Source organism: Passer montanus, unplaced genomic scaffold (assembly GCF_014805655.1).
Source record: "Passer montanus isolate IOZ18808 unplaced genomic scaffold, ASM1480565v1 scaffold17, whole genome shotgun sequence".
In the NCBI taxonomy this organism is placed as follows: domain Eukaryota; kingdom Metazoa; phylum Chordata; class Aves; order Passeriformes; family Passeridae; genus Passer; species Passer montanus.
Window position 1 is genome coordinate 6,885,740 of NW_024364270.1, and position 12,516 is coordinate 6,898,255.

At 36.0% G+C, this 12,516-nt stretch overlaps 1 protein-coding gene across 18 annotated transcripts in view; it reads right to left on the reverse strand.

Moving 5' to 3' along the window:
• PPFIA2 (PTPRF interacting protein alpha 2) overlaps positions 1-12,516 on the reverse strand; it is a 286,017-nt gene that overhangs the window by 108,704 nt on the left and 164,797 nt on the right. For all 18 annotated transcript variants that reach the window (XM_039703927.1, XM_039703924.1, XM_039703940.1 and 15 more), the window contains one exon: positions 6,506-6,607. In XM_039703927.1, the coding sequence (XP_039559861.1) occupies positions 6,506-6,607 (102 nt within the window). The remainder of the gene's footprint in view (positions 1-6,505; positions 6,608-12,516) is intronic.

A 12,516-nucleotide genomic window follows, 5' to 3' on the forward strand; every position in this document is an offset into this window, starting at 1 on the left:
GCTGGATCCAATCACCAAGACCATCTTCCTGGTGAAGAAATCTTCCCTAAAGCCTAACCTAAACTTCCCCTGGTGTAACTTGAGACTATTTCCTTCTGTACTATCACTTGTTACCTGACAAGGGAGAAGGGGCTGACCCCCACCTGACCTACAGGTGTAGGGAGTGATAAGGTCTCCACTGAGACTCCTTTTCTCCAGGCTAAACACCTCCAGCTTCCTCAGCTGGTCTTTGTAAGACTCGTGCTTCAGACCCTTCACCAGTTTTGTTGCCCTACTTTGGACAAATAACAATAGCTGCTGTTTTATTCAACTTTTACCCAATTCCAATTATATTAAAAAGGGGTAATTATATTAAAAAAAATCTTCCCTGCTTCCCTGGCAAGTGGAAATGTCAACAACACTGACAGAATTATGAAGTGTCTCAGGGCTACAATGATGGGGGAAGGGAATATAAACATAAAAGATTGAGATAGAAGATGATAGTGTGTCCAACCAATGTTTAAAATCTGAAGGAAACCACAATAACTTGTGGGCATGCTGAGGATTTTCCTCCACATATGTAGTTCAAGAATTAATATTCCAAATAGTTGTGAGAATAAGATTTCACATTGAAATAACATTTTAATGATAATGGTAATTCATTTAAACTGCAAAAGAATTGTTAGAAACAGCTTTAGGGATTTCAGTAAGTTGCAACCAAACTCTGGCATTAATAGTGATCATGGGCTGCTGAGCATTTTCTGCTCCCTCACACTGTCAAACTGTTACAGTTGTCAAGCATTCAGAGGGACAGGCAGCTTGCAGAGAAAAGAAGATGAAGATCAACAGCAGCAGGTAGGACAGAATCACCCACGCATCATTGCCATGCTTTTCCTACTGGAAAGCATAAGCTTGACAATGAATTATGAAATAATCTGACAAGTGATTTTTATGCTGGGCAAATTTTATGATGCTCAAGATGCCGTGATGATAATCATATATTATGTAAATAGGATAATTTCTGGAACTCTGGACTTTTTATAAGCATAAAAAATATATAAAAATAATAAATTAAAAACTGAAAAGTGCTCTAGTGCATATTTTTAAAATGAATGTAGCATCTTTAAAGTATTTGTTAGAAGAAAATGAACATGAAAGGAGAATTTTTTAGAATATACCTAGCTTCCTCTATTTCTCAAATCACTTATAAAACAATCATGGAAGTGATGCATGGTTAGATTTTATGGTACAAACTACATTGGTGTAGATTATCACCTGCTCTGCTCTACTACACCATACCATCATGACTACATGGACACTGATTTACCTATAGAAAATGAAAGAAGATAAAACACTCATTTTTAGGAATGATGGCTCAATAAGTTGAAATTAGTGTGACTCAGCAGAGTTTGCTATTACAGGACCTGTATTTTAATCAATATAAAACATTTTATCTTAACTTACATTATTTTCAGAACACTTGTTTGTAGAAAAAGTTCACAGCAGGATAATAAATGGAGACATTAAAGAACCAGTGGACGGTAATGGAGAGAAAAGGAGAGCCATGAATAATTAAATACCATGAAGAAAACATAGAAGGAAAGACTTTTACTGAAATGAGACAGACTTAGCTTAGAGGAATGAGTTAACCCTCTTAAGAAGAAAATTCTCTATTGAGGTTCAGCTCAGAATTTCTCACCAGTGCAAGAAAAACTGAATTTTCTTTCAGTCTATATTTAGAATTCCCATTGTTCAGTGAATCTCCATCTCCGCTGTGAGCAGAGAAGATAAAATAAGTAGACATGGGGTTGAAGACTATCTCTAAAATCAGTCACAAAATCAATTATTTTCTTCAGCATTGTTCCACAGTGATGAAAACCACTTTTCACCTGTGGTCAGGTGGTGTGACCTCCAACAGCTACACTGGTAAATTAACACTGAAAATTTTTCTGTCAAAAAATAAAGTTGCAGCCCAGCTACTGCAGTGTGTCCCATGTCATTCCTTCTGTACAGAAACCAAAATGCAAGCAACCCAAAACCTTAATAAAATCACACCTATGTGAAACCAAGGTATGAAAGAAAATGTAATGACTGGATGATACAAAGTAACAGGAAGTAAAGGGGTTTTATAGGAATAATGAATAGAAATATAATAACTTATCTAAGAACACATAGTTATAAAAAACCACATAGTTGTTGAATAACTATATATTACATTTACTATCTGTTGTTGCACTACTTTCTGACAGAAGTTTTCTTTTTTTAAAGAAGAGACATGAATCTACAAGACAGTTAATAATGTTGAGGCAATGATATATATTGTTACTTGATATATATATGATATATATTGAATTAATGCTTTGCTATTTGCAGAATTTTAGGAGACAGACACACATCTTCATGTGTACACTGTTTTTAGACAGTAAGGCTCATGTTTAAAAAAGAAATAGAGTATTGGATTAATTTTCAGCACCTATGGAACTGATTTAATTAAAAGGACTATGAGAAAATCAGCTAAAATAGGTGAAATCGCACTTTAAAATATATTCTTAGAGTTTCTCAATACAGTAGAAGGGAATTTGAATCATAAAATATAGGGTTAAGTCCTGATCTACAGGTATAATGAGACTGCAGCACATAATTGAAGATGTTTCATAAACCATTCAATAAGAAATGGAGACAAAAAAATACTAATAAATTAGATATAACTCAGCCTTGTTCACTTTAATAAGTATTTTGTCTCCTAGGGCATGAAGCAAAAAAACATTAATGACACTGTCTGTTACTGCTGTTTAATTTATGTACACAGGTATAATTATTTTTGTTTCTAAGCTGTCAGAACTAAAATATTTCAGACCAATTTGTGTAAAAAAATTATGCTTTATGTAAAAAGCACATGTATGTGTCTGGTACTTTTTGCTGTTGTAGGGAAAAATCCATAATCAGATTAATCAATAGCAGTAGCGTAGCACATTTTTTTCAGCTACCAAACTAACCCCCAAATTTTCTCATAATAGTACTCTGATGTAATAAGATAATCCTATGCATTTTTTCCTACTTTTAAAGAATACAGACTGAGACAAAAAAATTTTTTCATTTTAATTTAAATGCTAAAGTAGTGTTATTTTGTAATTTCCATTAAATAACATGCTAGACCACACAGACTTATCTTCCAGCTTCAGAAAAGATGCTATCTTTCTACATGCTATAGGTGATCATTCTATCTAGAGAATATCCAGAGAAATAACTGTAAGAATTTTTATTAAGATATTTTGGTATCTGTTTTCAAAGTCCCATAGAATGGTCTTCCAGAGAGAACCTGTCTGTCTTCCCATCAGCAACGCCACGCAATCAGCGTTGCCACACTTTCTACTTTTCCTCGTGTATTGATAAATTGAGTTGCCAGCTTTGTTCTTAACATGAAAATATTTCTACTGTAATATGTCAGAAAAAGTTAATTATCATGGGCAGCAAAAATACACATTCAACAGCAAATGCCTAAGAATGCTGCTAGAAGGACTGAGTAGCAACTTGATTAACTATTGGGGTAAGATTTAGTTTGTGGTATTTTGGCTAAGATCTGAAGTGTACGTGTCCCAAAGGATGTAAATCCATCATGGTCTCTCTCTAATACGTCTTACCATCAAGGTCTACTACTACAGCTTGGCATAGAGTGGGAAATCAGGATGTGAAATCAGTTTTGTGTTTTGTTTATGTGATGAACAAAATACGTGTGAGGCTGTTGCCAGAAAATAAAGAAACACATAGGTGGGGGTCTAGAGTAAATAAAATACTGCCAGTTAGTTATAACTGAATATGTGAAGGGGACCTAGAAGGCCAGTGTGCACTCAGGACCTGACAGAATTGTCATTTTCATTCCTTTCTGCTGATATTCAGTTTGAAGCAGGACAAATCAAACAATATCATTTTTGTTGTTATCCCAAGGAGAGAAAAGGTTGGATTAAATAATCCAGAAGCTGCAATTTGGAACTGAGCATCTTCATATAAAAGCAGCAGGAAGTGCCACTTGGAACAAAGTAGTTGTCATGAGTAGTTCCACTATATGTGGTTGTGCATGAGTGTGTCCTGAAGGGTCAGGTGAGCCTCATTAAAGTAGCCAAGCTAGGGCTGGCTAAAGTGTGAACATTAGAGGGATGGATGAAAGATGCATTAGTTGGACTAAATTTATATATGAGAAAAGACATTTAATTTTCTCACTGTGAAAGTGTATCAGTGGTCTTCCAAATATTATTGTTTTACTAGAATCCTTGCTAAATGAAAAGAAAAATTTTGGAGCAATTTTTTCCCTTACAAAATATTAATGCTGTTTTGCATTAATAGTACCATAAATTTCAGTTTGCATAAGTGCCTCTTTATAGGCACTGCCTTCCCAATGACTGCTGCTGGAAATCTCATCACTACCACATCACTGAGACTGTGTTGAAAACAACAGCTTTGCATCTAAAATACTCATCTTTCCTATCAAAGGAGTGTCCCTACAGAAGACAGCATGAGTATTACAGCTAGCTCTGGGATATGTTGTAGTATATGGTAGCTTAACGCCTGGCAAGAACATAAATATGACATGACGGGATAATAACTTATTAATGAAAATGCTACAGGTCAGGGTAAGGAATGTCTGCATTTTTTCTATCTTCTTCCCCATTAATATTTGGACTCTGTCTTCCCCTTGTTTGCTGTAACATCTCCTGCATTCCCTATATTTTTTTTTCATAGCCTAAACATTTTGATCTCTAGCTTCATCCTCATTTTGAAAACACACTGTTAGCATTTACTAATTTTAACTGTAAGGACTTGCAAGGATTATAACACTGCAACTCCCATTTGTTGATATTAGTTCTCCTGGAAAATCTCTTACCCCGATTTTTCTTTTATGCAGCACAAAAAACATAGGAATGGATGATCTTTAAGCTTCTTGCTCTGCAAAGAAACTGCCTATGACAGAGATCAGTCTGACTTAGGAGATGACTTGCAGTTGAGTCATCTTTCTTTTCTCTCACAGTTCTTTGACAAGACTATCTTAGGCTACTCGGCTGTCTTGGAATTTTTGCTAAACTGCACTGCTTATATCAGACCCACGTAGGTATTGGTGCACTGCAGTTTTAACACACTAAGGCTGATGTTCAGTGGACTTTGGAGTGAAATGGATAAAGCATATTTTTTTATTAAATACAAAAACAGTACACATGAGGGAGTTACTGATTATTTAAGCAGCTATAGAAAGTCTTCAGACCTTTCTCCAGCTGACATGATTTGCTAAACCTGGAAAATGCAGTGCAATTCCTACACGTTTCTCAACATTAATTAATTAATGGGAGAAAAAGTAGGTCTCACCTATACCTCCCATAAGATTTTCCACACCAACACCTCTAAGAACTTTGTGCTAAATGTGATAATCTCCTGAACATCCAGGAAAGCACAGAGGTAGATGGGTCAACTTTGCTTCTTTCTAGGTATCCATTTCAACTGTCCTTGAATTTCTGAACTCTATGGCACTCTATGGTGCTATAGATGGGAAGACGAAAGCAGGGAGAAAGGCTCTCTCAGGTCTTTTAGCATATATATTGTTAGAGTCTCTTCAAAATACAAATCACATTAGGCAAAGAAGAGATGTTAGCTGAGCACCCAAAGTGCTATTAGCTTATTAAGAAGAGGAAAATGGGAAAAGTTACACAGATCACAGAACAAAATATGGATATGAGAAGTCATCCTTGATGTTCAACCTCCGAGATCTATTTTGTATGTTCACTACCAGCCTGACTCCCACCTGATCTGGGACTACTCCATCTCTTTTCTCACACTTTTCCACAAACACCATAAAGTCTCCTCTGCTACCCTCTAGATCAATTCTGCCTTTGCCTAGACAACTTCATATGCAAATTATTTTATTCTGAAAACAATTCTGTCCATCATTTGAGAATTTTCAGAAGGCGCTGTATCATATATTCTTGTTCCCAGGCAGAATAGTATTTCTGATTGAAGCAGAACATGATAAATTTCAGGATTGAACCTTCAGTCCATCCCCCCACAGTTGTACGGCAAATGACTTTTACTTCAAGGGTCACAAGGCTGCATGTAGACTAAACAATAGGCCGCCTCTGGTTTGTGTGGCAGCCTCCATCTCATCTCTATTCAGATCGAATCCAAGGCACAAGGCAAAACTGGTTGTCTGTTGTAACCTTGCCTTTTGCCTTGATTAGAGATGAGGACATGCGCAGACTACTCAGGCTTGGAAGGCTGCATCAGTCCCTTGCTTTAAAAGACATTTAAATGGAATGACCTTACCATGTTACATATTAAATCTCCTGTAAATGTAACTGCTTGCAATATGGCTAACACTCATTTCCTTCAGGACTGTAGCATGGTAGATATGTCCTGCGACTTAGAATCTCCTTCACTCATGAAAATGCTGATTTTTGTCTTCTTATTCATACAAAGGAAGATCTAGATTTATATGTAAGTTTAAACACACATGATATCCAGAAAAGGTCTGCTGTGTACTTACTCTTGTGTTGTTTCTTTCAGCTTTTAGTTCTGAAATCTCTTCCTCTTTTTCAAGCAGCTGTTCCCTGCATGCATTTAATTCTTTAGTCAGTGCAGCAAATTCCTGTAGAATAAAATTATATAGGAAGTTACTCAAGATGTAAACACTAGAATAATCAAATCCATGTGCATTCTAGAGTTTGAAGATTTAAATAATACTTAGAAATCAACAACACAAACTAAAATAGCCTATGGAAGCTTCAGCATCTACTAAAATAATTTCAAATCAAGACATAGCTAATAAAAGGTAACTACTGATTTAAGTTTAGAAACAAAAGAAGATTCAAAATGATGGCAACATCCCCCATACAGAAGCTATCACAGCAGAAGAAGAACGGAACTGGCCAATTTCATACCAACAGAGACACATTTCGCATTTCACACATAAGGAGGTTCAACTCAACATACCCACTTAGGAGCATTCTTGCCACTCCAAAAGGCAGCCTTTGCAATATGGCATGTGAGAAGAAAGTTAAGGTGTTCACTAAGCAAAATCTACCTAATATCAGATTAACATAAGTAATATATGCGTTGTGAAAAAAACGCTCTACTCGATATTGAAGTTAACCATTAAAATGTATTCAGCTGTTATAGTGAAAGGCTGTGAAGACTCAGAACAATAGTTGGAACGAATTTCCTGTGAATCCACAACATAAAATAAAATTGAATTTTAAGCTGTTCCTGATGTTAAGTTTCATGCATACAACTACTAGGTATTTGGACATTTTTTACTTGTCAAAACTTCTATTAAAATGTCTTGAATTGCTGTAATTCTTCAACAATACACATAAATTTTTATCTATACAGAGGGTAATTGTAGAGTTCTCCTTAATTTTAATAAGGAAAAGTTTTCACTCCATATGTGTTTATTTTGACAGACATTAAGATATACTAAGCTGTAGTTGTTAATTTTATCCTTTATAGAAAAGAGATGCTACATATCTCACAGATACAGTAAGGTAAAGGATGAAAAGTCTTTAAGATTTGTGATCATGTTTTAAGAAAAAAAAATTGTCTTGAACAGCATTGCTGTTTAACAAAGATGCATACATATTTTTAAATACTAGGTTAATTTTAATTTTACCAGAGCAGTCAATGCATAAGAGCCCACCAGCCCACAAGTAAGTAGTTAATCTGCACTCCAAGAGAAAGCAGTTCAAAAAAAACCAAACATATCCAGGTGGTCTATCTTATCAGCCACTAAGGTGAAGCTGAGACTAAGTCTACTTACTTAAGAAAAAAGCTAGTAATGGTATCTCAAAAGGGCTTGGTTTGCTGCTTCTCCTCAAGATGTACAAAGCAGCTTTTATCTGAACTAAATAGGTGTTCAACAGAACTTTCGTGGGTATTCCTAGTCCCATTCTGGAACTGGAAGCACAGTAGACCTCCATGCAAATTGCATGATAAAAAGGAGAATGTTGTTCTGATAGCCTTCATGTATTTTGTTTTAGACACTGGCTATTAATTACATGAACCATATAATGTTGTTTTGTGTCCTACCTTCTAATCAGTATTTGCTTCTTACATCGTAGTGGTCAGGTACATTTAAGGTTACACAGTACACTTTGATGTTAAAACCCTTAGCTCAGCTTTGAAAATGAGATTTATATTGTAACACTCTTCCCTTGCCTTTCAAAAGTAGAATTGAAACTTCTGTCTGTAGGTCTTAAATTAGGATTCAAAAACTGCCAGACCAGCAGTGTTATTCGGATTAAAAAAAAAATAAAAAAAATCTTCTGTCCTTAAGGTTATAAGTAATGTTACATACTGAACAAAAAATCATAGTTAATAAAAAGCTAATGATCTCAACTCACATTGAATCAGAATTTTGAAGCACAAATCTACACATGCACACATATTTCTCTACAGGGCGAAGCCCTTGTTGCTAATTTACATGGATTAGTGTCTATAATACTTTCAGAATCTCAGAATAAACTTTCAGTATAACCTATAAAGTATTTTGTGTCTGTTTATGTTTTCTTATGTCTTGGTATTGTTTCAGCTGGAATTAAAACAGACATTTTGGCATATGCTTGGGCATCCGGGTGGGTGACAGGTGGTGGAAAGGATAACAAATGTCATCTGTGACTACAGTTCAAGTTCTGAACTACAGTAAGGCAAACCAGTCTGGTGCCATGCATTTGCTGCTTTCCTTGTGAATAAACAAAGACATGTTTATCAAATTGCACATCTTTGTTGTGCCAAGGTGAGCCTGCTTACAGTACAATCTCTAATGCCTTGGTCAATATAATCTCAAATAACAAAGGAATGAAGTCCCTACTAGTTTGCTGAGCAGCATGGAGTTTATCCTAAGGGCAATTTTGTCTGGTCATCAGTGTAAGTTTTCCTTGCTTTTACTCAAATCATTACTCAAAATTCTGCTCCCGGAGTCCCATATCTAATATAATGTTCTTTCACCCTCTAAATATCTTCAGTTTATATTCATAATGTCTATTAGCATCTACCTTAGCTGCGTCCACTGTTTTAGGCTTTGTTACTCGAGGGGCCAACACTGTTCTTTCAAGCCAATTAATTATTCAGTTGTTGCTCCTGCTCTCTGAAATTTCTCTGTGCTGTTGACATACCTGCAGAGCAAGCACTTACAACAAGCAGTCACCTCTTCATATCTCTGGAACTCAAGTGGCCAACTTCATCAGAAGTACTAGAGACTGCTCATTCATCAAGAGCTTGGAATTCTCTGAGTTGAATGATGACAGAAAGAGGGCTTTATTCCTTGTGCTTATATCATAAGCCTTTTACAAGGAAAGTCTCAAAGTAAATGGAGTTTTCCCCAGAGCTTTACAAGTTATTATTTCTGTCACATCTGTTTTCATAAATTAATAGCTAAGATAACACCTTACAACTTCCAAATGGTAGTTCAAAAACTATATGTAAAACATATTTTTAAAAATAACTTACTTATCCAAGATTTCCCTACCAGCAATGCTCCAGGAAACATTTTCCCCCCCCACAGGTTCTATGATAAGCAAAGCATATTTTTGTTTTAACATCACACCCAGTTATGCAATAAACGACATGTGATGATAATGACCTCTGCTCATGCAATTCCCTCATATATATATACAGGGATCAAGGGAATGCTGTCATCTGGAATTACTGTTTGCAGCAGAAATCTTGCATGGTCAGTGACCACGACAGTCAGGCATACTTTGGGAGCCCTGAAGGTAATATCTGTTGCATAACTAATACGAGTTGACAGGCACAACTGCACTCTTAAAGCTCATATAGAAGTAGTATGGCAGTAAAGCTAATTAACAACTCAAGTGAATTAAAACGCTACGAAAATTATTCAGTTGATAGCGCTGGCTTTATACTATACCATGACATCAAGATGTTTGCAATTTTTTGAAGATAAATAATCTGAGAATGAGCATTGTTTCCTCATCTGAATAAACATTATCTCAGACCCTGACTTAACTGCTGCTTGTCTTCTTCTCTTAACACTTGGCTTATGAAATTAAGCTTTGAAAACCAATTCAACAGAAATTTGTAGCCACTAAAAGGACCACTAGGAGTACCAATAAGCAAAACTCAAGGACTTCCCTGGTGAAGCAGCTGAAACACAGAAATAAAGTTGGAGCAGAAGCTGGAGGGTGCCTGAGAGAGTGAGATGCCATTGGGACAGGAAGGCTGGCATCAGAATTGAGCAGGGGAGGCATCCTACAGCTCTCTTACCATGTCCCTAGGCTCAAGAAATCCTGCTGTCATTGTTTGTTGTTCCCAGGAAAAGCCTGCAAGGTTTATTTTTTATGAACCTAATACACATAAATGTACATAACTAGTCTCCAAGTAGTGGGTATGCCACAGAAATTATGAGAACTTGTATCTCTGATGCTCAACTATTCATAACAGGATCCAGTCTAAATTGAGCTGAAGTGAAAACACAGTCTCATCATCCACACACACACAAAAAAAATACAAAAAAACCAAAAAAAACCCAACAAAAACCAAAAAACCAAACGAAACAAACAAACAAGTTGAAATTAAAAACACATAAAATTCTATTTTGGAGACACTGAGGACATTGAGCTTAAAATCTCCTCCTCTGGATTTTTCATTGTTAAATCACAGCTCATTTCAGGAATGAGTGAGTGAACTAATATCTGCATGGAAAAAGAATGATAGGGGTTTATAATTTCTATTTTAAATTCAACACAAGCTATGTCAACCAATTTGCTTTCCTAAACATTTAGATGTAATTAATTTAGCACAGAAAATCACTATCTACTACAATTATCTCAGAGTTTTAACCTTTTATATATTAAGTTTTCATCCAATCTGTTGGGGGGGGTGTGGAGGAAAAAAGATATCTTCTTTCTTGTCGTATTATTCTATCACTGGATATGTTCTTGGAAATTCTCCATGCCTTTTTAAATGACCAAGGATTTATTTTAACAATTTTGTCAGAACACAGACTTCATCCTTGCTGACTCTTATTAACTGAACAAAGTACAAAAGAAATCTGAACATAATTCACTATTTATCTTCTTGATACAGAAAAGTCACAATAAATATTCCTTGATTCTAAAATAGGTCGAATGAAAGATTTTCCCCATTCCTAATAGTGTTCAAGGCCAGACTAGATGGGGCTTACAGAAACCTGGTCTAGTGAAAGATGTCCTGCCCATGGTAAGGTGGGGTGGAACTAAATGATCTTTAAGGTCTCTTCCAATTCAGGTCACTCACTGATTCTGTGATTCTGTGATTTAAACACATGGGTTTGGCGTCAGTTGTCTAAAATGTTCATTGTTACATTACTGTTGAAAATGAGAGTTCATTTACACATAAATTTTAGGTTGGACATATACCCTGAAATACTGTATTATAACAGGACCTGGGTAAAAAAAATGGAAATCTGTTTGGATCTCAGGACTAAAATTTTGATCTCTTCATACAAAAAAGCAAAACCTTCAAAACTGTAGAGTAGTCTCTGAATTAGTCTCAAAAATATCAGAGTAGTTTGCACTATGATGTTTGTGTAGAGTATTTTCTGTACTTCTCTACAAATAAATGTAAGCAAAACTGATTTAGTCTCTGTTTTCCATATTTTTTAGGCACTAGATTTTTTTTTAACACTCCTTCAAAAAAACTGGCTGCCATATGAAGTGGGTTGGCCACGTCATGTTGTACTACTTTGGCTTTAATATGAACTGTGTTACTGTGACTCAGACCTCGCTTACACAGAAAGGAGTAATTCTTCTTTACAGACAGAGGCTCTTCCAGCAGTTCTTACAGAGACATTAATTGTGTTTCAAACTATCAAGGATTTACCAGCACTGGTTTGGGTTGCTTAGGGATCTGCAAGACATCTAAAATTTGAGAAGTAGGCTAAAGTGTCACAACCTGAGAGTTCCATTAATTGACAAAGGAAGACGAAGAGTTGCACCAGGGGAGGTATAGACTGGATGATAGGAAAAAATCTAAGCAGGGAAATGTTGGAATCAATGTTGTTGCAAGTATGTTTAAAAAACGTGTATGTGGCACATGATTTAGTGGTGGACCTGACAGTGCTGGGTTAACAATTGGACTCAATGATTTTAGAGTCTTTTCCAACCACTTTTTGATTATTCTAAGATGACAAAAATATTTCTGTTAGGTAAGAGAGAGAATTGAGCCTCCTGTTTTCAACGAAGGTAAATTTTTTCCCAGTAGCTGTTACAGTGCAGTGTTTGGGATTTGGAATGAGGATGGTGTTAACAACATGCTGATGATTTGATTTTTGGCTAAATTGTGTTAATCATAGGTCAAGGACCCATATTTTTCCTTTTCTCATGCTCTGCCACTGAGAAGAGGTATACCAAAAACACTGGGGAGGAGCACAGCTGGGACAGGTGACCTGAACTGACCAGAGACACCACAGGATATCATGCCCAGTATGTAAACTGGGAGGAGCTGCTGAAAGGGTGGCTGATCTGGGTTCAGGAGCCTGGCATTGGTCAGCATGTGGTGAGT